The sequence below is a fragment of the Chiroxiphia lanceolata genome, chromosome 22 (assembly GCF_009829145.1).
Source record: "Chiroxiphia lanceolata isolate bChiLan1 chromosome 22, bChiLan1.pri, whole genome shotgun sequence".
Taxonomy (NCBI): Eukaryota; Metazoa; Chordata; class Aves; order Passeriformes; family Pipridae; genus Chiroxiphia; species Chiroxiphia lanceolata.
The window spans coordinates 4,313,466-4,341,430 of record NC_045658.1 but is presented as its reverse complement, the minus strand read 5'-3'; the positions used below and the strand labels follow the sequence as shown (position 1 = coordinate 4,341,430).

Sequence of the window (27,965 nt, the reverse complement as noted above, 5' to 3'; positions counted from 1 at the left end):
GGGACCTAAAACAGTGAGTGCAGTGGTGCTGCAATGTCTTTCATCTCCAAGATGCTGGGTGAGATCCAGACTAGGCTGGTAATGGTTGGCAAGCTGCCAGCTGCTAATGATGTGGAACAAGCTGGTGAGTCCTTGCTCCACTTTGTAGGAAGCCACCAGACAAAACAAGTCCCAGGAATAGTCGGCTCAACCCTTTCCTGGTTGGGTTCATTCTGTACTGGCAAAAGAGTAATTTAGGAACTTCTCCTGATGTGGCTCCTGTGGTGTCTGATCTGTGGAGGCCACAATGCTTCTGTGCACATTTATCCTCATGAAATTCCCTAGAAACACTCCACATGCTGTAACAGCAGTGTCTGGAACACAGTGTTTTCCCAGATCTGGCCCACTCTCCCGGTGCTTTGATAGGCCCACAGCATGACCACAAAACCTGTGTTCCTGTGATTCCCCTGCCTGTACCCACATCCCCTGGACCGAATACCTGCACTCTGCAGAGCTCCCTCCTCCAGCTCACAGAGCTGAAGGGCACCCTGTGACAGAGGAGCAGACACATCACAGTGTGTGGTACCCCCAGAGCTCAAATTCAATGGATGGCTGAAGCAAGAAAGAGATTGATTCCCCAACAATATCCCACTGGGCATGTGAAGCAGTCGGGGGACTGGACAATCAATGTTTTCCGAGTTTGAGATCACTACCAGAAAATTATGATGGGGAAGGAGAAGCACTCCAGAGCAGCCTGTCTGTACAGCTGTTGAGGTGAACAGGTATGAGCAAACACACCTCCTCATTCCACCTGGAGGAGGAAAATGAAAATCAGGTGATGATGGTCAGGAAGCAGGTAGGAATTTGCTGTCTGGATCAAGCAAGTGAGGTGCCCAAACAGTGCTAATGGCCCAGAAAAAGTCATCAATGCCTGAGCTTTTTAGAACTGATCTCCCCTCAGAGATGTGTTTGGTGAAGAGGAGCAGGAGCCACAAGACAGAGTATCTTCAGTGTCCAGAGTGGGTGATAGGCATATATAGGCAAAACTGGAGGCTCAGTCAGAGACTGCACAGGAGCTGTTAAAGATCAAACCTTACACGCCTAATCCCTCACTGCTCCAAGGTGACTCTGCTCCTAACATTGCTCTTGCAGTGCTCTCTGCTGGGGAATGAGAGGTAGAGGCAGGCAGGGCTGCCTCCAACCTGGAAGGCAGAAAACTCCACAGGCTAAGGAACAATGTGCAAATTTAGCTTATGCATCGCTCCAGTGAGTGTGTCCAGCGTCCTCTGGCCCACCCAGGTACAAACCTGGATGTGCCCATGCTCCAGGAATGAGTTTCCAGCAGATGCAGGAGCCGGTGGCACAAATGTCTGGAGCCGGTGGCGTGTTGCTGTTCTGTTGGTGTGACGGTGCTCCCCGGGCAAACAGGCTTCTCGTGCAGCTCGGAGGACATTCAGGCTGCCCAGCCCAGGCACCCAGCTGAAATCCGTGTCACAGACTCCTTAATGAGCTCGGCAAGATAATTAGATTAGTGTCTTTTACTGCTCCCCCTGCGCTGCCGGCCATGGTAGGTAAGGCAAACAGTAAATTCCACTAGGATAGCTGCTCGCCTCGTAAATTAGGGAACCATCCGCTGCTGATCACCTAGGCAAGTCCTGCTAAGCTCGCGTTCGGTGGTGGAAGAGCACTTTTGTCACCTTATCAGATATGTTTTAGATGGAAACACACCTTCCTGTGCTGCTCAGGTGCTCCCACCAGAGGGCGCAGCGAACACACCCACGCACAGGTACAGGTGAGAAACCAGGTGGAAAGGAACGGTTTTAACCAAATTATTGGCTAAAAAAATATGGTGTTATGTTATCGTAGAGTCCTCCCCGTTAATTAGCATTCTTTAGGGGAAGTGCTCTACATAAAAAGCCTGTAGCTTTACTTCACTATCATTGTATAAACTCCCAATAGCTTAGAACTCGTTCCTATACACTCTCAGTGGGGATGAATTGGGATATGTGGTTTCACACCCTACAGCACATACAGAACTAAGCAGAAAAGTGTTCATAGGTAGACAAAAAGTGTTCATTGGTAGTTTGGACAGTCTTGGACAGATTCTATGATTCTTGCCTGAGGAACCTACCTTAGGTGCTGCACTGTATTAAATTTAACTGAAATCTAGGAACATTTAAATTGCCATGCTGGGCTGTAAATGTGATGACTGAGGAGTCAGCTCTGTCAGTTCTGCTGCCCACAGTCAGACACCTCCTAAACTGCTTCCATGTGAATTAGGAGAGCTCAAGTACCAGACTTCAGTGGCTGCTGCATCTCTGGCAGCACAAAGGGGCATAAAGGGAGTGATGATGCTTCTGTAGGAGCTGAGTATTTAAAGATGTCACCCTAGACCTGGTAAATCTCACACAAGGCAGGCAGGGACATGCTGGGTTGCAGTCTGCCCTTATGGCTATTTTCTACTGCTGCCCATCTCTGCTTCTGTATGGGCCACAGGCTGCAGAGTGTACATTGCACTGAAGTTATAAACAGTATAAACTTCATCTGTCCTGCCTCAGCCCGGAAATAGGGAATGTGGAAGTCAGGCCTTACAGCTTTTACTGTAACATGACCTGTCATTCCAGCCAGTGAACCGACTCCAGGGGCTGTGATTAAGAGAACACAGCTCTGGACACATCCTTCCCCAGGTCTCAGATCACAGACAGCCCTCCTGGAAACCCTTCCCAGAAATCCAGAGGGTTTTCTGGGAAGTTGTTTGATGAGTGGCTGTCTTGAGCTACGCCTCCCACACACCCCCTGCTTGGGCTGGCACCCAAGATGTGACCCTGGCTCCCTCCTTGGCCTGGCAGCTGCTCTTGCTCCCACTCAGCCCTTTGCCTGGCAGAAAATCCCACTGCCCTGGTACCAATGGGCAGGAGCAGGACATTCTTCACTGTGCACAGCTTAAGGGCAGGGAAAGAGCGAAGGAACAGCAACAGAACAAAACAAACTGATGGAAAGGACATCCAGCCCATGTGCACGTTCTGAAGGTCCCCATATGCTCCAGTTGCTTAAACTGATTTTTCCCTCGACCTTCGTGCCAAGAAGGCACAGCTGCTTCTCTCCTCGACCACCTGCCTTTGTGCCTTTGTAGTTTGTGTGTGCAAATGAGCCTATTTGGCCCAGTTTTCCCTGTGAATCCTTACATATTTGCAGTGTGTGTGTGTGTGCCACTGTGGTGCTGAGCTGGCAGCCTCAGCAAAGAGGCCCTTACAGCCGGGTTGTGTCGATGTTATCACCTGCCACAGATGTGTTGCCCAATGTTTACGCCTACGTGGAAGTTTCTGTCATTGTGATAAGGTCAGAGGGCTTTTTGGCTGGTGAGAGGCACTATAAACAAGGTGGCTGAATCAATACCTTGAGCAAACAAAGGAGATGTGTTGATAGAGTCATCTGTGTTCTGATAACCCACAGTGGTTACCAGCTCCCTTCTGAGTCATCTCCTCTCCAGATTTTATTATTCTTACATTCATTTGTATGATCTAATGGGATTACACTGTAGAGAAAACCGTTCATTTACCATTTTACAAGCCCAGCATCCTTGATATATTAACAACAGCAAATCCATATTGTTGCCTGGATCTTGGGTATCTATTCAATGTCGTTTAAAAAGTAACTTTATAGAATCTCAGTGATCATTTGGGGTCCTGAGCTTCCCAGGAGGTTTGGGGATCAGGTGGCCAGAGCTGTAACTTTGCCTCAGATCCTATTTGCACATAATGCTCTATTCATTCCTTAGTTTTAGCAAACTCCATTTACAAGGGATCCCATCACCCTTGTCCACCAGACTGACTCTGCTTTAGTAAATCATTACCTGTAGAGCACATAGATCACTCACAGGCAGCCACTCTTTATAGCACCTTAGGGTTCATCACCATCACCTCAAAAAGAAACATAAAGTTCTAAAAGGATCTTTGGAGACTGAGGACCCTGCACAGGCACACCCAAACAGCACTGACCCCAGTGTGGACCCAGGCATTGCTTCATCTCTTGTTTTTAACCCATAAACCTCCTTGTTCCTCTGTGTAGGCTGAAGTCTAAATGTTGGGAATGTGCACACTCAAAGGTTAAACTCCAGCCCCTGGCAGGTTTAGGATTGGGATGACTGGTTTGTGCCATAAGGCAGGAGTGAAGTTCATGTGTGGATGTGACTTTAAGCTATGAGGCTGTTTGTCAAGGACAATAGGAAACTCATGTACATGGAAAATATGCAGACCTAGAGTATTTTTGTAGATTTCAATGTTTTCCTCAAGATTTTAATCTTATAGCCAGACATTTGTAAAGGTCCTGACTGTGTAGTTAACCCACAGCATATAAATTGATGGCATCTGTCCTACAGAAGAGTGTAAATCATTGCACTGGGCCAAAAGTCTTCCACTGAATTTAGGGGTTATAAGTTTTAAAAAACCCATGTCACGTGTCCCTTAAATACAAACACTTCTAAAGATGATTGTTGAGCCACCCCTCAAGATGTCTTTGGATCAGTGCAGATGTCTGAGGTGTCCCCAGAGCACTCAGAGGACTGGGGGAAAGCTGCAGGCTTTGAGGATGTAAACAGCACTTCTGATTATTTTTGATTGGATTAGTCAAATAACTGAGATGTTTCCCCTGTTCTTAATATTAATATAAAAACAGAAGAGCTATTTGCATAAGCAAGAGCTTGACATTTCTGGAATCCTTGGGGACTGGGGATGGAGAAGGGCCATTGCCATAGTGATGCCACCATTACATGAGCAAGATTTTCATCTTTCTGAGTGTCCACACCACTGGTGTGTTTGGCAATCTCTGCTCTCCTTGTGGTGCCTCAAATCAGCTACCTAACCCACCTACTCTTGCAGTATGGGAGTCAAGAACAACTCCTGAAAGGCCAATTTATGTTCTGCCACAGCTAATGGGGTTTATAATGATTTACAGCATTCCTGGCCCTCACACCACAAAGGACCCAGCCTGGGCTTTGTCTCTATAAGACAGGTTACTGTACATCTGTACCTGAGGCAGGTGTGCCCCCAAAAATGTGGGGCAGAGCAAATCATAGGATCCTCAAGGCTGGAAGGGACCTTTAAGATCATCAAACCCAACCATCACTCAGTGCTACCAATGTAACCCCTAAACCACTAAAATCACATCGCCCAGTGCCAGATCCAGGCGCTCCCAGGGCTGGTGACTCCACCAACTTCCAGTGCGTGACCACTGTATTTTTTTTTTCCTAATACCCAATCCAGATCTCCCCTGTCTCAAAGCCAGAGCTTTAGCTTTGGCTCGAGCACTGCGGCGCTCCGAGAGCCGCCTGCGAGAGCACCGAGGGGACAGCGACGGCAGGGGCCGTGTGAGTGCCATCGCACGGACACACGGACACACTGACACACAGACACACACAGACACACAGACACACACGGACACAGACACACAGACACAGACACGGACACACAGACACACACACGGACACACAGACACACACACACACACAGACACACAGACACACACAGACACAGACACACAGACACAGACACGGACACACAGACACACACACGGACACACAGACACACACAGGCACACAGACACACACAGACACACAGACACACACACACACAGACACACAGACATACACAGACACAGACACACAGACACAGACATGGACACACAGACACACACACGGACACACAGACACACACAGACACACACGGACACAGAGACACACAGATACACAGACACACAGACACAGACACACAGACACACACATACAGACACACTGACACACTGACACACAGATACACATAGACACATGGACACACAGACACACACACACAGACAGACACACACACAGACACACAGACACACACACACACACAGACACACAGATACATAGACACAGACACACAGACACACACAGACACACACAGACACACAGACACACAGACACACACACACAGAGACACACAGATACACACACAGACACAGACACAGACACACAGACACACACAGGCACACACAGACACACACAGACACACTGACACACTGACACACAGATACACACACAGACACACAGACACACACAGACACACACAGACACACACAGACACACTGACACACTGACACACTGACACACAGATACACACACAGACACACAGACAGACACAGACAGACACAGACACACACAGACACACAGACACACACAGACACACAGACACACACAGACACACACAGACACACAGACACACAGACACACACAGACACACACAGACACACAGACACACACACACACAGACACACACACACAGACACACACAGACACACAGACACACACACACACACACAGACACACACAGACACAGACACAGACACACACACAGAGCCGCTGTCACCTCCGCAGGGGTCACCCCCCGCGCCCCCCGTGTCCCTCCGCCCGCGGTGACGTCACGGCGAGGCGGGAGTGTGTGACCAGTGACGTCACCTCGAGGGGCGGTGCTTTCTGCGGTGACGTCACCGCGCGGCCGGCCCCGCCCCGCCCGCCGGGAGTCACGTGCGCGCGCGCGGCCCGTTCGCCGCCCGCAGCTGCCGGCGGGGCCCGAGCGCGGCCCGGCGGCGCCGCCCGCACCACCTCCCTTCATCGCCTCCCTTCATCACCTCCCTTCATCGCCGCCATCCCCGCCGCGGCCATGGCGGGCGGCCCGCAGGAGAATACGCTGCTGCACCTCTTCGCCGGCGGGTGAGTGCGGGCCCCGCCGGGAGGGACGCGCCGGCTCCCGCATGAGGGGCGGATGGGGACACTCTGCCCCCCTTTCCCCCCCCCCCGTGCCAGCCGTGAGGGACTCCCCCTGTGCCCGCTGCCGTCTGGAAGGAGCCGGGCCGCCCAGAAATAGCAAATCCATCCTTGGCGCCCCGGGCAGGAAGGGCAGAGGGCTCGCGGGGCCGCCCGAGGTCAGGCCGGCAGCGCTGGTCGCTGTGACACTCGCGGTGGGTGAGCTCCAGAGCCGGCAGAGCGCGGGGAGATGGATCCCCGTAAATCCGCCCTCCCGTGCGGGGCCGGGCAGGGGCTGAGCGGTGTGGCCCAAAAAGCGCTGCCCGCACGGGTGGCTGCGGGTCTGTCCAAGGGCCGCGGCGCGGGCTGGGGAACGAAGGTGTCGGCTCAGCCCTTCCATGGTCTCTGGAAGGGCTGGTCGGTGGCGGTCGACGTGGAGGCGTTCCACGGAGCCCGTAACTGCCTGAGCCGTGTGATCACACTGAAGAGCAAGTGCTCCCGAAAGGGAAGAGCAGTGGGGAGAAGGGGAGTTCGAGAAGGGCCTGGTACTTGTGTGCAAATGACCTGGCATTCCAGGCCACTTCTTGCTTCCAGGACCTGTAAATGTACTGGCTTTGTTGTGTTAAAGTAACAACCCTAGCCCACAAACCCCCAGCCAAAATCCCTTCCAAAAAGCCCTGTTAGTTAACTCTAGACAGTTGTTTAATCCAGTGAGAAAATTTTATGCTGTAAACTAATTTTTAATCATCTGTCGTGCAGATTAAGTGCACTTTTGCCCTTGTCAGAAATGTTTCATTTTAAGTTTTTAGCAGCTTAAATTATCTAAGTAATAAAATATTCCGTAGTGCTTGTCAGCTGACGGTAGTTGGGAAGCCAACATGAAATCTGTTGTCAGTTTAAATCTGTTTAATAGCAGACCGATTTTTTTTCTGTTGCTAAACAGGAGATTTCAGTCTCCTCTGACATGTCCTTGGAGCAATAGGTTCATTTAATATAATATTAAACCCAACAGAGCTCAGTTTTTCAGAGACACTTCTGCTGGCTTGAATACTTTGTGCTGAGTCCTCTCTTCCCCCACTTGCATCAGAGCAGTACCTGGAACCTGGGACAGAAGCTGGACCTGGATGTACACATGGAACTTCTTTGGGTACCAACAATGCCTATCCAGAGCTCCTGGTGTCCTCATGTAACTCATCAGACTATAAATAAATAGGAATTTTATACTCATTAGTGTTTTAATCTAGTACTGGGTGGTCAGCATCTTCCTCAGTGATTTGTTGTACTCTTCTCCAGGGATCCCAGTAAACACTTTCTGCAGCAGGCCCAGGAAGGCACGAGGTCCAGTCTGGTTTTGAGAGAGCTCACAGGGAGAACCCAGCAGGAAATATCCCCCCTGAGCACTCTGGTGGGATAGGATTGATCTGGTTCTGAAGCAGCAATGAAGATGCAGCACAGGGGACAGAGATGCCCTTTTAGGGTAAATGGGCTTTTTAAGGTTTTAATGCTGGACCTTATTGCTGGTTTTGCATTTCTTGTTATTTAAGGGACAAGTGAAAGTGTGCCATCACTTCTGTGGTGGGAAAATGAGACAGCAGATTTAGGATCCTCCAGCACCAGCCAAGGCTGAAGTGTCTGGCCCCACACACACCCAACCTGCCATGCAGTTTATTTCAGAGCTCTCCCAGTTTCAGGCCCTGAATTCCCATATTCTCTCTGTGTGTGCACATTTATTAATTCTATTATCTACTTTTCAAGTGAGAAATGCACTTTTTGGGGCTCAGTGGATAGAACAAGAAATGGAACATCAAACTGGTGCCTGAGTGATTAAAATGCCTTTCCTTACATGTAAGAAATGTTGTGGGAAATAGGTGGTGTGTTTGGAGGGGTGCTGGGCCAGCCCACTAACAGGCAAGCTGGAAACCCTAATCAAATTAGATAAAAGGCTCTCTGCCATGTCTGCCTTGAGCATTTTGCTTTTCAATAGCAGTAGTGGTAGAGAATGTCTGCTCAATAAAGCCTGATTAAAGGAGCTCAGCTGTGATAATGTTTTGCTGCATCTATTACATCCCAAAGGAATTTTAGAGAGAATTAGTGAGTTAGTGCTTGAGTAATAGTCTCTGTTGAGGTCTTTTCCTCAGTCCTTCATATACCTTTACCTTTGCACTTCATTTCACAGAACCCTGTTACAGTAAGTGGGTTGTACTGTGACATAAAGCTGCTTGCAGAACCAGGACCTTGGATAAAATTACCCATACAGCCAAAGAAAATGCTGGAAGTTCAGAATACTTTATAAGTCCTGTAAGATGCCAACCTTTGTTCACTTGTAAAGTGTTTTCTGCAGATAAAGCAGCCCATTCACTTGAAATAATTTGAATAGAGACATTATTGCTGCTACCATGGCTTTCTGGGAAGGTGAGGATGGGGGGTGGTGTGAGATTAAAATGTAATACACTATCTTTATGTGTGCACAAACCAGGCCAGCCTCAGATAATCTCAGTGGCCAGAACAGAAGTGTTTAGTACTTCAGAGCCTGGGAGTGATGAAATGCACTTGAATGTTGCAAAGTGCTCTGCAGTTGTTGAAAGAGATGGTTTCCTATTAACCAGGTTATTCGAGGCAAACGGACTCATTGGCCCCTTAGTTTCTGGTAGTCCCTTTTAAGGCTGCCAGTGGTAACAGCAAACCAAAGGGTCTTGGAGTTCTGATGGGAACATGGCTCTGAGGGCTGGGAAGGTTTTGGAGGCAGCAGGGACAATGATGCCCCAGTTGCACAACAGATATAAGGCTGTTTACAAGCCTGGGTTCCTGTTTCCCTGCTCAGGTCAGGGCAGTTGTTGCTTGTTTTTGTTTAGGAAAAGCTGCTGCAGCAGAGGTTACTCCATGTTGTCTTTCCAGCTGGAGTAATGCTGTTTACTACAGGGATTTCCTAAGAAGTGGTACTGGGAGGCTGCAGTGCCCTTCCTAGAACTGGCAAAGAGCAAAACCTGGGCAGAAACTTTTAATCCCGAGTTCGTACAGGCCCTGTGTGAGGTGTGTTCTGGAGTAGTTTGGTGCAGACTGGGGGGAGTGTTTGAATGGAAAAGGCCCTGTGTGATGTGTGTTCTGGAGTAGTTTGGTGCAGACTGGGGGAGTGTTTGAATGGATCAGGCCCTGTGTGAGGTGTGTTCTGGAGTAGTGTGGTGCAGACTGGGGGAGTGTTTGAATGGATCAGGCCCTGTGTGAGGTGTGTTCTGGAGTAGTTTGGTGCAGACTGGGGGAGTGTTTGAATGGAACCGTGTTTGTGACTTGGCTGTTTTCTGTCTTGGAATTGAAGCCTAATTCCACAACTCCCTTGCTCCTGTGGCTCTGAAAAGCAGCCTTAGATCCCAGAGCTTGCTTAAGCCACCTGTATAAGAGTTGGAAGCATTAATGTGGGAAGGTGGGTGACACCCAGCTGCTTTGAATTGAGGGCACAGTGGTTTCTGTCTCCCTAGGCACAGGTGGATTGTCTCAGTCAAATGACCAATATCTTAAAATTCATTAGGAACAATCTGCGTTGCTGTGATACTCGGTTTCCTGTGGAATCTGAGAATGCAGCAGATTGTTTTCTTTACAGTGTTGACAGTGCGGTGATGAGATCTCCAAGGTAGAACCTGCCTCACTGTTTCTGCTGTGCACGTCACGTTAGACCACGTGGCATGGTTTGGAAAACCAGAAGACCTTCATGTACTCCCACTGCAAAATGTGTCAGGCTGGTTACAAGCTGTGATTTCTCTAACCAGGCAGCTCCATCATCATTGCTTGTGATCTTGGTGAAGTCAGGGGTACTCTACTGAAAGATCTTTGTTTTGCAGGCCTCCCTTTAATGTTCAGCATTGTCTTGTTATTTGTATTGAGAATATTGCTCAGTGATTAAATCTAGGACTGATGAAGTAAGTCTTACTCTTAATTAAGATTCTTGGCATCTCTGTCAATTGTTCTGGTGGGTGCTGAGGGTTTATTTCAAGTGCAAGTCATGGGTACATTGGGGGTGGACTTTGTACAGACAGGAAGCTGGCAACAAGGGAGAAATGGGAGTTGGATTTTGAGATGTGACTCTTCTGCGTGTTTTTTAAAGTGTTCTCTTTTATGGAAGTAAATTGTTTTTCTGCAGCTGTTAATGTAGAATACATTATGTTTCTCCATGTATCACTGTGTTTGACCTGTTGAAAATACTCTGCCATTGTGTTACGTTTCTAGGGAGGTTTCTGTCTTTTCACTAAGGACAGATTCAGGCACTGTTGTGGGATTTTTGCAAGAGGCTGGTGCAGTAAACACTGCTTAACATCTCTGGAACTATTGTTCTGCACTGATGGATTAAAAAAATCCCTGACTCACAGCAGTATGAAGACTTGAGGCTTTGCCTTGATTGCAGCATAAGATTTTCTCAAACCAAGTTTATCTTCTTGCATAGCCCTGAACCTTTTGGGGTCTGTGGCTGTTTATGTAGCTGAGGTTGTTTCTCCTTTCTTCCCAGAGTCAGGCATTTGGAACACCCCAGGAATACAAAGTGTTTCTCTTGTGCACAGTGTGTTGTTTTTCAGGCATGTTCCCAGGGACTGGAGCAACACCAGGGAGGGATGTGTAGAATTCCCATGCAGAGGAAAATAATCTCATCTGAAAAAACTGCCCAAAACATCAAAGTCCTAACTTGAACTATCTGCAGTATATTTATATTTGAGACATAGTGTGTGCACCCTGGTGACGTTTTGAGAATTGCTCTGTTAGGTAATGTTTTTTTTCTTAAATGTCACACTGACAATATAAACTCTGAGCTGTTAAAACTGGTGTTGCAAATATTCACTCATTGTGCTGAGTATGAGAGGATTACATGTGCATTGCCAGAAGTACTTAAATATTAAAGGCTGCATAAATTAACTGGATTATCGGTCTAAAAGGATGAAAGGCAAGGAGTGGAGTAGGAAGGCAAGAAGAGAGCTGATGCAGGAGGGAATATGCCAGAGAGGCTAAAAAACTGTATGGCAAGATGTCACTAGACTGAGCAGCTGGTGGTTCAGAAAATAGCAAATAGAGTTTCAGTGCTCTGAATTTATGAATCGTTACTGACAAAGTATTGTTGTAATGGTGATAAATGTGAAATAAATGAGGACTGAAGACAGGGTACACAATAGTGGAGCATTGGTAGAGGAATGAATCGGGAATTAAGGCAATCAAATTCTCTTCATCAAGTTCCCACAGACTTACAATTGCTCTGAGTTGGCTGATTAGTCAGGTGTTAATTGTATGTACTTGTATCTGTCTTGGATGTACACCTTAGGGAAGGAATCAGTGAGGACCTGGAAGGGGGATCCTCAAAACACTTTCTGCCTGGAGTTATGTGTGGAACAGGAAAGGTTCTGCTGGAGAAGCCATTCCTGACCGACCTTTTCCCCCTGAGGTCTAATTTCAGAGAAGTGTGAGCAACGTGAGATTTATCTGACAAAACAAGAACGCTGAACTGGAGGCTCTTGTTGACACAGAGACCTCTGCTCCGAGCCCTGGGTCAGTACACAAAATAATCAGCCCTGATAAGGTCTGTGAGCACAGTCATTTCTGAGCCAAATGACACACTTTCAGCTGCTGTGGACCCAGTTCCATGGATGACTCTTGACTTCAGGCAGCACTCAAAGCATAAGTGCTCCAAAGGGAGAAGGCAAAGTCCATTCTTGTGGTGTCTGTCACTGTGGATGTGTGGCTTGTCCCAAGCTTAGGGTTTTATCCCTCTCAGCAGGGAAGAGGAAGGAGCAAGGACTTAGAGAAGAAACTCGTGGAACAGTCCTGTTAAATCATATTGTCAGTCTCTGTGAAAACAGTTTCTTCTGCTGGATGCATTTAACATCTGAAAAGCACAGTTTGGGGTCATTGTCAAACAGAATCATGAAAGCTGTGGTGAGCAAGTTGTGTTCCCTGGCCATGAGGTCTGGGATGTCCTTCTGAACCTTATGAAGACCTTCATTTCTGTGGTTCTATAGCCAGGGTGGTCAGGCTGTTAAAAACTGCAGGGGTTTGGCAAAGAGTGGTTTCTGTTGATGCAAGACACACTGTTTCAACAAGCAAAAACAAACTGTACTGGATAAAGCCTTTATAACCTTCAATTCCAAGACAGTATGTACAGCTGGGATCTTTTTGCCATTCTTCTATTGCCCTTTTCCTTGTGTTTAAAAAAAGTTCTTCTAGTAAAGTAGTTCATGTCTAGAAGGGGCTTTAGGAAATATGCACTAGTACATTCATTAATGTCCTTCTACGGATCTCTGTTCCCAAATTAGTGCAGGTAATGTTCTTTAGCAAGCAGTGGGGCTTTTTATACACAAGAAAAAGGGTGGGATTATTTTTTTAAATTCATCATTTTTTAAAATTCATCTCCCTTTCATGGAAAACTATTTAAATTACAATTTCACATGAACATCAAAGAGAGTTAGGTTGTTGACTCATGGTGTTTTGTAAGGAAAATTGTCACGTGCTTTTGACACTTGTGTAAACAAAGAAAATATTTCCTAATCAGTTCAGTTGTAGTAAATGCCCTTAAAAAAAAACCCTGAAGTATTTAGTTAAGTCTAATATTTAGTTAAATCCCGGTGTGTTTGAGTAATAAAATGTAGATTTTATTACCTTTTAGCCAAACCCAGCATTATGTTTAATTGTGAAGTTTGCCAGAGGGGACATTCAATTATGACAGAGGAACAGCAGCAGAGAGAGAAATGGGTTTGACCAGTCACTCTCCAGATCACTGATTAAAATGAAAATTAGGACTCATACACTTTATATTCTTGGCCAAGTGTCCTTTTTATGGGGCTCAGTGTGACAGTATTAAGATGAATATATGGCTATTATAGGATCATGTGTGTATAATATTTTATTTCTGTTCTGTTATCAGAGTGGGGTGGGCTGTTCCTTAGTAACCTGTCTGCCCTGTTATTCTGTTTTCCCACCCTCCTTCTCATCCTTGCAGCTTCCTTCCCTCTATACAACCCCCCAAAAAAGTTGACATCCATTCTTTTATTTAAGAGTGCCTAACTTAGTACAGTTTTTATATTTACTCCTCTGTAATCATAAGTACTGAAGTGGTGAAGAATTTTATATTGTTGTGTTTTCAGTCTGTAGTGTCCTAATCCCCAGTGGCTTGTTCTCCTCTGCCAACTTCCTGCTTCCCATAAGAAAATCCATCCAAGGGTTTAGGACAACAACCTCTGAAACATGGGTGCCTCTGAAGCTTTTACAGGCAGAATTCCACGTCGTGGTAGAACATGGGACCATCCCATGGTCAGTCAGGGATTTTGTGTTAGTGCTGGGAATCACCTTTGTGTTTACCAATCTCATCACTACACACCATCATTCTACCAGTTTCTCCAACTTTCTCCCTTCCCCCAGGGCATGGGAACAGTTTTCCTTTGCCTCCTGCCAAAATTGCCCTGTTTCCTAATGATTTGTCCACAGCATAGAACCAACTGGAGACAAGTCTGCAGGTTTTATTTACACACTGTGCTGTGATTTGGTTTTCAACCTCTGTCTTCTGTTTAAATTGTATTTTGCAGATGTGGGGGAACAGTTGGTGCCATCTTTACGTGTCCCTTAGAGGTAATAAAGACAAGGCTTCAATCTTCCAAGCTGGCCTTCCGGACTGTCTACTACCCACAGGTGCAGCTGGGGACCATCAGTGGTGAAGGGATGGTCAGGCCAACATCTGTGTCACCTGGGCTCTTCAGTGTCCTCAAGTGAGTGCTGCTGCTCCTCCTCTCATTCACTGTTCCTTGACTCCACTGATCCGAGTTTTCCCTTCCTCTGTGCAAACACAGAATGCAAATTTTGCTCCAGACTTGCACTGGAAAGATTCGTGTCAGTTGGGCTTCTGCCTTCAGCCACAGAAAGAGAAATGGTTCTTTTAAAAACACAGATGTATTCAGGACTCCTGAGTGCTCCTTTGAACTTCCACGGGAATTTGTTTCCAGTGCTTAGAAACGTTCCAAATTGAATAAGAGCCTGGAGGGTTATTTTTAAATTGTCTCCTCACATTTTAGGCTTTTTGGTAGTTATGATTTCCTAGGGGTCAATACCCAGGACAGTCTGTAAGATCTTAATGTACCTTAGCTTGTGGGAACTGTCAGAAAGGACTTTTTTCTCTTTTTCAACACTGAAAAGTGTCATCTTTGTCACTCATTTGGAATAATCGTGTTTGCTGTGTCCTTTGAGCGTTGCAGACATAATCCTTACTAACTGAGGGCAATTCCTGGTAAAGGATTGAAGGACTGCATAAATCATACATACTGTCTTTTTCCTGGAGCTGTTCCCAATTTTCTTTGAGTAACTTGTAGAGATACTTGTTGCTATTGCTGCCCATTTACCTGTTTGATGGAGGGAATTTTTAATCCCTCTCGGGAAGCACTCTCTCTTTGCAGCCTAATACAGAAGTGAGAGCCTTTCCTTCACCTCCCTGGGCCAGCACTGTAACCAGGTTTGTGATTCCTACCCTTGGTGCTGCAGGTTTGCCCCTGGTCTGTCCTTGAAGCTGGCACTGCTTTGAACCAGGTGACCTCCAGAATTCTGTGTTCCCATACATTTTAAGACACGCTTGCTGTACTTTTGTATGGACGATCTAAAACTGAAACTTAAGGCAGTGGGGGAGAACACTTTTGGCAAAAGCACTCCTTAAAATGTAATATCTACTTGGAGGATTTTACCTTCTTGGCTGTAGCTGACAATGAGCTCTCCTCTGCTATTAGATGTTGTCTTTGCTGATTATTATTATCCATCAATCCTGTCTACACCAGTATTACAGTCTCTGTTAAAAGCCTTCTGAGTGGCTCAGGCTGCAGCACTTGCTGCCCTCGCTGTGCCCTTTCAGCTGTGTGTTCATGAAGAAGAGCAAATGTGAAATTACTTCTCTTACAGCTGCTGACAAATTCTACCAGCAGCTCTGACATCCCAATCCCTGCCACTGTGTTTAATACCAAAGCACCATCGACATATGGGTCAGACCTCCTGCAAAAGGATTGAGTTCTTTTGGCTCCCTGGGCACCCCGGGGTGATGCAGAGAGGTTCTGTTGAGATCAGGTAGCAGGAATGCCAAAGAAAACACCGGGTGGCAATGCAAGTTGAATGATTTTATGTAAGGCCAGCAGGCCTGGCAGCCTGCCTGGGGAGAAGCTGCACAGTTATATAACAGTGGAGTGCTAATTCAAATTCTCTGCAGAGCTCTCTGCCTGGGAGTCATTCTGGCACTTGAGTTTCTGTATTGTAAACAGCCTGCTTTCCCCTGCCAAACATTTCTTTGTCTACTCAGAGGTGAGTCTAGAGCAGTTCGTGACTGAATGCGTGAGGTAGTGCCAGTTGCCTTTGATTTGCATTTCCTTTCCCTTGCTGTCTTTTCACCTTGCAGCATTTGACTTTAGGCAGCTGTAACTAAAGGAGGTGAAAACTTTAAGGCAAAAGGTTCTTAATTCATCCTCTGGGCCCATCTTTTTCTGGGGCTGTCTCATTTTTTTAGGGGGAGAGGAAATGGTTTAAAATCGGGTCAACCTTTTAATATATTTATTAAGCTTGTTAAGTATGGTGACTGTGATCTTGATTTCATTTCACTTCAGGAATTGCTTAGCTGTGTGTATTGCCAGGTTTTCAAGCTGATTACTTTAGAGGGTTGAGAAGTAAGAGCAAAATATTTCTGCTGTCATTCCCCTGCAGGCAGCATCTATGAAGAGCAGATAATGCTGTTGATTAACCTAAGAAAATAAAAACGTATGAAGAAAGAAGTGAAGTTCAGTCTCTTGCTTTTACTCTTCTAACCCTTTCTCAATCTTGGTCATGCATTCATTGCCAAACTGAGTATGACTTGGGCTTCCAGGTTTGGGAAAATTATATGGCTGTGGAAGCAGCCCTTAGAGCCCTACCTGTAAAATTGCTCTGTAAGGGTTAAAGGTGTTAAATATGAAAGCCCCTTAACTGCTGTAAATAGAAGGAAAACAGGTACCCAGGGAGGCAGGTTAAGCCTGCTGCTGATAGAAGTTCATTCCAGAAGGACAGGCTGTTTTTGTCTAATCCATTTAAGATTCTGATGAGTTAGCCCAGCTGGAATCTGCAGTCGTGACTGTTAAGTGACAAAGAACAAGTAGTTGGTGGATCTGTCTCCTTGGAGACACTCAGCCCTGGAGTTTATACAGAAAGTTCAACTCTGCTGCAGAAAAAAAGTGTTTCAGAAGCTCATGTATCTCCTCCTGTCTAATGAGCTTGGGTTTGAAGTCTGTGGGGAACACTCTCAACAGTGCTAATGACCTAGAGAGCAAATTCTGAAAACTGGCAGTTGCAGTGAGTGCAGTGACTACCCATGGAGCCTGGAATTATCTGGATTTTCTTGCATGGTTTTCACATGGGGAGTTCAGTTTGGAGAGCTGCTGTCTCTGTGCACTCACATAGCTTGTGGTATGGCTGCCACATTTCACCTTTGTGTCATCACTGGGTCATTGTGGAAGGGAAAAGCATTTCTTTTTTCATGTCTCTGTACAGGACTGTACAGGAGGCAAACTCCTGAATTGCTTAGATGCAGAGAATGCCAAAAATATCCTTTCTTCATCAGACTCAACTATCACTGGATTCTCCAGGAAACTTTCAATCAATTCCTGACAGCTTTCAATGAATGGAAATTATAACCTGGTGCCATATGCCACCCATTTGCTCTGAATTTTATGGTACAGTGGCTTTTATTCAGTAGTGTATAATTCTACTAATGCTGAAGGATATCATGTAGCTTAAAATCTTTATAGCTTCACAGTAATACTCATTGCTTTTATATAGTTCTTTTGACTCTCTGCCTGACAGAACAAGAAATGTAACTTTTAACCTAAATACTATCTTTGTTTTTATTTTAAGGTCGATTCTGGAAAAAGAAGGACCAAGGTCACTGTTCCGAGGGCTGGGTCCGAACTTGGTTGGAGTTGCACCATCAAGGTAAATAGTTAAACTATTGCTAAAAGTAACATTTGAGACGCCAACACAAATGTTAACAGTGCATTTGTGATTCAAAATAGTAGGCCATGAAGTTATCCCGTCTGTAAAGTGAGATTTGTAGAGGTACTGCTCAGTGTGCACACCAAGAAACACTGGTAGAAATCTGGTTTTTACACTTGTGTAACACTGTAAGATGCAGAGTAAATACAGCACTTAAATTCCAAGTCATTGCAAGAGCCACTTATGTGCTTGAGAAAGCAAGAGAAAGTAGTACAGGAAAGTCTGTAGGACTAATAATTGCATTATTGTAATATACTGCTTATACTGCTTCTCTTGAATACATAACAGTGCCCAGCAGTGAGTGGGAGCTGGATGCCAGGGGGCAGGGATACCTGTCTGCTCCTTGATTGCCTGAATTCTTCTCCAATGAAACACTGCAGCTGAGGGGGAAGGAGTCTCATTGCTGCCACACAACCCCAGAAGGGAGTGTGTCCCTCTTTTAACAGCAACAACAAAAGCAGCTACAAATTTGCTTGCATTTGGAAGTCTTAGAGGCACTGAAAGGGCTTCTACGTGTGCCTGTGGCTGTCCCAGTCTTGGCAGGGCTGAAGATCTTTCTGTCTAAGAAGTGTTAAAACTCATTGACCACTGGAAAATTGGCAGATGTTTTGTGCCTAAAATTGAACCAGTTTAAAGGGAACCTGAAGAGTGGTGAACTCCCTGCCTGGCCTCTTGCCTAGTAGGTGGGATGTTCCCCTCTGGAAGCAGGGAGTCCTGTTTCTGTACAGGTAACCTTTGCAGCAGCAGGGATCTGAATCCAATCCATGCTTGTCCATGCAACTCACTCATTCTCTCTTTTGTGTTCCTTCACATTCATCCATAAGATTGCAGTAAGGTACTTCATGGAAATTCTCAAATTGTAGCCACCATTATCCACCTTTTTCTAGCAGTTCCCTAAGCTGAGCTTACTTGATTCAGGCAGCTTCTTACTCAGCCCATTGATTGTTGCAGATCAGCTGAGCTTCCTCCATTCCTGTGCATTTTGTAGGGATTTGAGGTGTATAAAACTTTTATTTCAGTCCAGGCTTAAGTGTTTAAAGCATGAAGTGCTGCTGATGCAGTTAGAGTGCTGCACAAATTTATGGAAAACGTGGGCTCCAGGTGGGAAAGTGACAGTCCCAAGTTTACAAAAGTGTATAGTGCCAGAGCTGGTGTAGGTATCAGGTCTAACTTGCTTTGTCTGCAAGACCATCTTACCTCTCATAGTAAAACATTTTTACCCTGTAGGTGTCAAGTCAAATAGGGGAAAAAAAAAACCCAAAGCCAAACAAAACCTCCTGTGTCCTTGTAGATGGAAGTGGTCACGTGGAGGCCTCTTTGGAGAGAGGTTTGGTTTTCAGGGGTGGGGAGAAGAACAGAACAGTAATTGTCTCATTTGACATCGTATTACACTGCTTTTCTTTTTTTTTTCCCCACAGAGCTGTCTACTTTGGATGCTACTCCAAAGCCAAAGAGCAATTCAACAGCATGTTTGTGCCCAACAGCAACATTGTACATGTCTGTTCTGCAGGTTCTGCAGGTTTGTGTTTATAATTCACCTTCCCCATGGTCTGCAGCAGCTCCTGTGTCCAGCCCTCAAGCAGGCAGTGCATTGGTGTCTGAGACAGTGGCTCTGAGATGCACCTTAATTCTTTAAAGTATTTATTCCAAGCTGCTGTTGCTACAAGACTCCTTCTGGCCCTCTAAATAGTTCAGAAATTAAAAGAATGGATCATCAGGTGGTGACTGGGCTGTCTGTCTGTGCAGGACCTGGGCTAACACACCAGTGCTGGCTGACACCTCTGGGTGATATTGGTATATAAACAAGTACAAAGGCCAGTGTGTGGCATGTTCTGAAAATGTGCACTTAGTCTGAGGTGGTTCGTGCCAGAAGACAGTAGTTTGCAAGCTCCTAAATTGACTTTGTCTGTGGAGGAACTGTTTTTCTGTTCAACCTTGAAATATTTCTAGATTGCTGTTTACTAATTTGGGATGTTTTTCCAGCTGCAATGCTCTGGTAATGTCTCTGAAGGCATGAAAAAAATTATTAGTGGACACCAGCAAACTTCTGATACTGTTTTAGCCACATTGTTTCAGGATGTTGTATTTTTCCTACCAGGCTGGGGAAAATGGTTTGTTCGTGTAGGAAAAATACTGCAGAAGAGCTCTGCTAGTTCAATCATCAGTCATCAGAGTGGTCACTAAAAATAACCGTTCCCAAACGAAGCCCTTAATTAGGGGTGGGTTCTGTTAATGAGCGGCTCAAGGGCACCACCTACAGCCCTGGGGAGCACAAGTCCAGGAGTGTGTTCCCAGGGGTTTGCTTGGAGCTGGGATTCCAAAACCCAGTCAGTAAGGAAGGGATGTTGTCTGCAGCAGCCTTTAGGAACATGACATACATGTTAAAATAGGTGCAAAAAAGAAGGATCCACTGGTTGATGCCTCCTGAAGTTTAACATGAGATTGTAAAGCTGTGAACCTGGGGGGCTTTTGACACCTCTAGCCAGAGCTGGTGACTGGAACTGCATCACTGCACAGGGGGATAAAGGTCATGACAATCCACCAGCCTGGATTCAGCTATGTGTTTGGTTTTCTTTTCTCCAGCCTTTATCACAAATTCCCTGATGAATCCTATATGGATGGTGAAAACGAGAATGCAGCTGGAACGGAAGTAAGTGACTGACTGAGGGAGATTGGATGCTACTGCATGGCTAAGGGAGCCTCTGGAAAACTGAACTTCCATGTCTTTACTCATGGCTCTTTGTACTTCAGTAGAGCTTGCCCAGTTGTTTCCACCTTTTGAGCCACCATATTTCCATCTGATCAGACTAAAAGTTCTGGTTCTGTGTGTCCTGTGTCAGTTGGATGCACAGATCCTGTTGAGAAGGATGTGGAAGTTGCCTTGAGAGCTGTTTGGTTCAGTCTCTGCTTTCACTGTAAATCTTTAGTTGAGCACAGCATTATTTTCCTCCCAGATTCCTGCATACAGAATCCTCTGTAATTCAGGGGTCATGTTGAGGATAAATGTAATAAGGACTGAAATGCTTTGATACAGCAGTAACAGAGGCTATGGAAAGGTCACTTGTGCTGAATCCAGGTCATGCAGGTGTGTGTTAACTGCAGCAGGCCAAGGGTGCTGATGCTCATGTAAACAGAAAGATGATGAGTTTAAATTGTAAAGAAGCCACATTAGTGTAGTTTCATCAAACACCCTGGAGGCACTAAGAATCTGGTGCAGTGGTTTAATGTTGTTTTGCCTCCTTCAGCATTGTGTTGCTGTTAACCACAGCTCCTGAAGACAGAGAGGGAATTTGACAGCAGCATCTTTTAGCCGAGTGATTCACAGTCACTGATGGATATCGAAGCAATAAGGGACTCTGCTAATAACGTGACTGCTTAGAATGGAAATTCCCTCCTGCAAGGACATGTTAGGGCAAATAAGAAGGATCTTATAAGGCACGACAACTTTATAAATTATTTATAAGACTTAATTCCAGCACTTCACAGGGTGGCACCTTTGAACGGAGTGCTGCCTGAAGGACCATTCCTCATGCAGCAGACCTCTGTCTCTTGGCCTGCTGAAGGTGGCTTTAAATGGAATCAGTGGTTTAGCACAAAGCAGTGTCCCTTCAGTGCTTATTGTCTTTTAAAGCATAGGTGTGAACTGTGACAGACTGGATAGAACTCGAGCTGAAAGAATTATTATGAGTATGTATCAGTGAAGTAGTAAAGCCAGGTGTGCACTCTTAGCATGATAGTCCTGCTGTGTGCAGCTTTCCTAGGAGAACATGGGAGTAACACTTAGCAGAGAACCATTTCTGTAGTTATAAAAACTACTGAAAGCCATAAGGGTGAGTGTTTTTTGAATATTAATTCTTTTCTTTACTCATAATATGCTCTGTTCTGTTTATTTTTTAGAGTCAGGGGCTCCAAACCGATGAATGCTTTGCAGTGTGCTAGACATGTGTACCAGACAGAAGGGATCCGTGGCTTTTATAGGGGCCTGACTGCCTCCTATGCAGGGATTTCTGAGACCATTATCTGCTTTGCTATTTATGAAAGTTTGAAAAAGCACTTAAAGGAAGTCCAACCGCCCCCTTCTTCTAATGGGACTGAAAGGAGCTCGACGAACTTCTTTGGACTGATGTTTGCTGCTGCTGTTTCCAAGGGCTGTGCCTCTTGTATTGCTTATCCACACGGTATGTCAGCTCTTCCATTTATGAGAACTGTAGAGCAGCTGTTGCCTGTAATCCAAGACAAATGATGGGGTTTAGGGATGAAAATTCCTAGTTCTCTGAATGGCCAACTGCGTGTTGTTGTGCATTTTCAGTACTGGTCCCACCATTCCTAGGGAGACACATGGTTGGTGCTTGGGACTTGCTGGTTTAAAAACAACCCAAAAAACACCAAAAAGAAATGGCTTGCCTAATGTTTCTGTTTTTACTAGTAGCCTCATGTAGCTAAGTCCCCACAGCCTTTGGGATTCTGTGATCAAGTTGTGGGAAAGAAACACTTGTGGGCTGAGCAGTGTTATTCTTTTTGGATAGATGTGAATGGTGCCATGGTTGTATAGAAAGAGCAATATTGATTATGTAGCATCAGTAAAGCATTTAGATCTGTAGTAGCTTCAGTGAGCAAACAATTCATTTATTCCACATGAAGAACTGTTTAACTTTTCCTCTTGCCTGAAGGGCGGTGTGTCCAGGATTCCATGGCTGGATGTACTGGCAGGCTGTTGGTACAGGAAGGTTTTCCTGTCCCTGGGGTTTGCATACAAGGCCTTTCCTGGTAGTGGCACGTTTCTTAAAATGAAGGACCATTCCTCATGCAGCAGACCTCTGTCTCTGGGCCTGCTGAAGATGGCTTTAAATGGAATCAGTGGTTTAACACAAAGCAGTGTCTCTTCAGTGCTTATTGTCTTTTAAAGCATAGGTGTGAACTGTGACAGACTGGATAGAACTCGAGCTGAAAGAATTATTATGAGTATGTATTAGTGAAGTAGCAAAGCCAAGTGTGCACTCTTAGCATGATAGTCCTGCTGTGTGCAGCTTTCCTAGGAGAATGTGGGAGTAACACTTAGCAGAGAGCCGTCTCTGTAGTTATAAAAGCTGTTGAAAGCTGTAAGGGGGGAAGGTTTGCTCTGTTAACGCTGTTTCCCTGCTCTGCAGAGGTCATACGGACACGGCTGCGGGAGGAGGGCACCAAGTACAAGGCTTTCATCCAGACAGCTCGGCTGGTGGCACGGGAGGAAGGTTACCTGGCCTTCTACAGAGGACTCTTTGCCCAGCTCATCCGGCAGATCCCAAACACAGCCATTGTGTTGTCCACCTACGAGTTAATTGTGTATCTCTTAGAAGACCATGCAAAGTAGCAGAGCCAAGACTTCGGTTACAGACTGAAGACCAAATCCTTCACTGAACAAATAGTCCTTTAAGAGACTGGTGCAGGTGGCAGCGCTGGTGGGAAAACTACAAGTCTGTGACCACCTGTGGATATTTCCTTTTGGATTCATGCTTTCTGAAAGGTTTCAAGTCATTAACGTTAATAGTTAATTATAATTTTTTTTTTAACTTGATGATGATTAAAATGCTACTAAATTAAATTACACTATTTAATTTAAGTATATGTTTGTCCTTTTCCTTAAGCACAGCCATATGTGGTCAAGGAATGTACCTCATACTATCAAGTGATCTCTTGGACTGATGTTCATTAAAACTGTATTAAAACAGGAGAACTGGTTTGGACATTTGAAACTCTGTCTTCTTAGCACTGGTGTCATGTTGCTTTTTAGCACTAATGCCCTAAATGCCCAAATAAGTTTGAGAGTAATTCTGGTTTATTCAAGGTGCATCATTCATTGCTGTGTGAACACTCTTGAGTGTTCAAGTAGGACAATCTTGTTTCTCTGTTTTGATGGTGTGAACTATGCACACCAGAATCTCTTAGAAAAATCACTTCCAATATGATTCTGGGAGGCTTTTCATAAAAATGTAACTACAGTTCTGATCCCCCTGTGCATTTGGGATACATGGTTATGCTGCTGGGTATAAACAGATCTGTCAGGACTTGGCTTTTAGACCTTGTTTTTGCACAGGCCTGAGAGCATAAGGACAGTCAGTGATTGTGGCCTGGCTGCCCTGTGGGAATCCCATGAGATGGAGTAACTTGGTCAGGTATCCTTTTACTGCAGTGGGACTTTATTGAGCTATGTTTGCCTTCTGCTTCAATGCCAGGGGTCTAGAGAGCAAAAGAGAGGATAAGCTATGTCCTAAATACTATAAATGCAGTTCTGGATTCTGCTTTACAATATGATACTCAGGAATAAGTCCCTCTTGACTTGATATCCTTGTAGAGCAGTGCTTCTGATGGGAGTGAGATACTGTGTTATCTCGTGGACACATCACTGCAGTTAACACCAAAAAAATCCCCAGTCTATGTAAATAGTTCCTTCATGTCATTAGTTGATTTCTTGCTGAAGGCAATAAGGATTCATCAGCTTAGTGCAGCCTTCTGAAGAGTTCTCACATTTCATATAGCTGTGATGTCTGCCTTCCCCTTCACAAACACAGTATCCAAGGGGTATTCTTCAACAGTTCTCGTGATACAATTCTTGCCTTTCACTTAAAAATCAAATATCCTGCATACCTGAGATTAATTCTTCATAAAAAGTAGAATGTGGTTTCAATTTCAATAATCTTCACCACTTGCAGCAGTACCTTGTAATTCATGTGTGGTATAGGAATTACTATAATTCCTATGATTGTTTTAGAACTCAAATGTGTAGATTTGTGGTTTGCTTTGGCCATACTATGCTCTTCATTAGTGTCATTTGCCTTGGCAGCTGAGACAAACCCTGCAGCATTTGAGCCCAGCTTCAGCCTTCCCTGGTGACCTGAACAATGAGCTCCTCGTAATCTGAGCAGGAGCTGAGTTCTTGAGCCTAAACAAGTGTTTATGGACATCTTTGACTTCAGGGACCGCTCACAGCAGAGATGGTGGTGTGCAGGCTTGGAAGGAGCATGGGAAGCACTGAGAAACAGCCTGGTAGTGAGCAGGGCTGTCTTTGATCAGGTAAAGTTTCCAGGCTGGTGTTTTGCTGCAGAAATAGAATGAGCTGCTAACTGGATTCAGATCCCATTTGTTCCCACCAGACCCCAGCTGATGACTGGTACCCGAGGTCATGTTTGACATCAGTGTGATGTAGGAGCTTACAGCAAAGACAGCAGACTGTGTGCATACCTCATTGTGAGGCAAAAATAACTGATTTCTGTTATGTCTTACTGAACAAAACAGATCACGTTCCTCCTAAGCTAAAACAGGAAACAGCTGAGTAAAAATTGACACGGGTTTTTTATGGAGACGATGAGCAGCAAAAGCTTCACTCGCTGTATAGGAGGCAAAACTGTCAAACAGTGCTGATGCTATTTTTGAGAACTGGGACACTTGTGCTGCTACTCTGAAACATTTTCTGAGATTTGCTTTCCTAAATTAGCATTCCTCTGTACGTACAGTGCTCTAGCTCACTTCTAAAATGTTAGTCAAATGTGTAGACTGAGAATGAGGGGAGGGAACTCCAGCCCTTTGGAGGAGTCTGGGCCTTGATAAGAGAGAAAGCAAGAGAAAGTGAACAGTTTTTTGTTCTGCCTAAATCTGATGGAAAATCAGGAATTCTGCGGGATTTTTGTTCCTGTTCTTTAAGCTTTGTTATCAATCCTGACAGAATTAGTCTTAATTTGATAGAGGGTTAATAAGCTATATTGGGAACTAATAGAGTTTCTGAATTAACATAATTAAATCCTTTTTCCTTCCTCTCTCTAATAGAATTTTTAAAATTCACTGGCCCTTGATTCCTTAAACCCTATAAAGAGTTACCATTTTTAGGTGACGCTCTGTGAGCAATCCCATTGATGTCACTGAGTATGGAATAAGCCTATTACCAGAGGAAAGAATTTGAAGTAGCTTTTACCAAAATGATACCTGAATTTAAAAATAACCAACCTTTCTCTGCTTGTGAAAGTCAAACTAAAAGCATTTTTCACTCTTCATTCCTCTTCTACAGCTTCCACAGAAAGTCATTTTCATGGAAGATAGGTAAAGGCTTCATTAATAGACCCTTTGTAGTTTAATTATCAGTAAGTGGTGACTTCAGATAGGACTGTAGTTTCATCACCTATGACTCCATTAACTTTACCAGGACTGAACCCATTCCTATTCATATATTAACAGTTAAATTGAAATTACAGACACACTGTTGCTGCAATAGTATGAGCTGCTCTTGTTGGTTAATTTAGTTTTGGAAGCATTTTTGAGGCATTTGAAGATTTGTCAAAGTCCTTATGCTGTAAGACTTACTGCCTTCCTTTAGTTATCATGATATCCCTCAAAATACCTGCATTTGCTGAGAATTGGCATCCCTGCTTGTATTGTGATTGTGCCCCTCACTGTGATTTATGGTGGTTTTGCACAAGTTCCTCATTAGCTCCTTTAAGGAGGAAACTTTCAAACAATGCATCTCTGGCTGGACTGGTGCTACAGAGTTGATAGGAAGGGAGGGACCTCTGAAGAAAAAATAACCAACTCTCCAGAAGTCCTAGAGGACCTCAAAGGTCTTCATGTGCCAAATAACTGGGTGGGTTGTTCCTCCTGTCCCTATCACTTGGGCTCATAAAACAATCCTTAAGTGACTGTGCTAAACAGTGGAAGAGAGATGGAAAAATTATGTCCCTTTTACGTTTGTCAAGATGAAATATTCACTGTTACTCCACAGAATTCATTACCGTGGTTAAATCTGTGGAGAGGGAAATTGAACAGTGAAGAGAACCCAACCATAGTTAAGACAAGCTTAAAAGCACAGCTTACTTCCAGTACAAATATTTGATAAGAGCTTTTCCATTTGTGCCTTTTTTAATGGTGTTAAACATGATGTTTGAAGCCTTTTTCTCCCTTCAGAGCTGGGACCTGTGAAGGGCCTTGAGGGGAAGGTGTGGGTGGAGAGGCTGAGGGGACTGAGAGGAGACCTCATTGCAGGTACAAGAAGATTGTGAGGGGAAATGGAGGGGCAGGTGCTGATCCCTCTGGGGATCAGTGACAGGACCCAGGGAGCAGCTGGAGCTGTGCCAGAGCAGGTTTAGGTTGGATTGCAGGAGGTTCTTCCCCTAGAGAGTGATCGGGCACTGAACAGGCTCCCCAGGGCAGTGGGCACAGCCCCAAGGCTGCCAGAGCTCGAGGAGCGTTTGGACAACGCTCTGAGGAACAGGGTGGGATTGCTGGGGTGTCTGTGCAGGGCCAGGGCTTGGACTGGATAATCTTGTGTGTCCCTTCCAGCTCGGGATATTCTGTGCCTGTGCGAATGACTCCGTGCAGCGCGGCCGCCCTTCACCGGGACGCCCGGCCTGTCCGTCTCTAACGCGGAAAGCGCCGCGTCTAAATTTAGTCAAGCCAACGACTCCCCCCCACCACCGCCCCGCGCGCCTCCCGAGCGCGGCGGGCCCGGGGCCAGGCACGGCGGGGGCCAGGCACGACCTCCCCTCGCCGCCAGCCCCCGCACGGGGCCCGGGCAGCGCCGGGGGGCCCGCGGGGCCGCCCCCGCCGCCACGATCTCGGCCTTTTTTCGGCGGCGCTGACTCACGGCGGCCCCGCCGCACGACTCCGGCCTTTCCGTGAGTCACGCGCCGCCCCCGCCGCCGAGCGAGGGGCGGGACGGGGGGGCGGCCGCGCCGCGTACAAAGCGCCGCCGCCGCCGCCGGGTCGGGGCCGGGGCCGGCATGGAGGGAGCCGGGCTGGGCGCCACCGTGTGCGCCGCGGCCGCGGGGCTGCTGCTCTACCGCTTCGCGCGGAGGTACGGCCGGCAGGGAGGAGGAGGAGGAGGGAGGGTATGGGAAGGGAAGGAGGGAATGAAGGGAGGGAGGGACATGGCGGGATGTGCGGCCCGCGGCGGCGGGAAGGCGCCACGCGGGGCCCGGGGCCCGGCTGTGGGGGACACGGCGGCTGTGGGGACACCGCGGGTGTGGGGACACCGCGGGTGCGCCCGGCCACGGTCTGAGTCCGTCCCCGAGGAGGGTGCTGATGGAAAGGCCCCCCGCGTTGTCAGGGTGTGGGTGAATGGCCGGATCTGTCCTTCCGTGTCCCCCGGAATGGCTTTTGTGTGTGCCGGGCTGAGCATCCAGGACGCGCCGCGGTGGAAGCGGTGAGTACCGCGGGTCGCTGCCCTCACGCC

The 27,965-nt window shown here is 46.2% G+C and overlaps 2 protein-coding genes across 5 annotated transcripts in view; both read left to right on the top strand.

Annotated features, from left to right (window-relative positions):
* Positions 1-6,537: 6,537 nt before the first annotated feature.
* Positions 6,538-23,502, top strand: SLC25A33 (solute carrier family 25 member 33). Its single transcript, XM_032709106.1, has 7 exons — positions 6,538-6,724; positions 14,308-14,487; positions 17,633-17,710; positions 19,189-19,289; positions 20,354-20,420; positions 21,668-21,948; positions 22,918-23,502. Exons 1-7 carry the CDS (start codon positions 6,675-6,677, stop codon positions 23,118-23,120), a joined length of 960 nt encoding a protein of 319 aa, XP_032564997.1. The 5' UTR covers positions 6,538-6,674; the 3' UTR covers positions 23,121-23,502.
* Positions 23,503-27,469: 3,967 nt separating this feature from the next.
* Positions 27,470-27,965, top strand: part of TMEM201 (transmembrane protein 201) — a 29,106-nt gene continuing 28,610 nt past the window's right edge. For 2 of the 4 annotated variants that reach the window (XM_032708967.1, XM_032708966.1), the window contains exon 1: positions 27,863-27,935. In XM_032708967.1, the coding sequence (XP_032564858.1) occupies positions 27,883-27,935 (53 nt within the window). In that variant the 5' untranslated portion in view covers positions 27,863-27,882. Of the gene's footprint in view, positions 27,588-27,862; positions 27,936-27,965 lie in introns of those variants that run through there. The other 2 variants (XM_032708965.1, XM_032708964.1) reach the window with 2 other exon arrangements.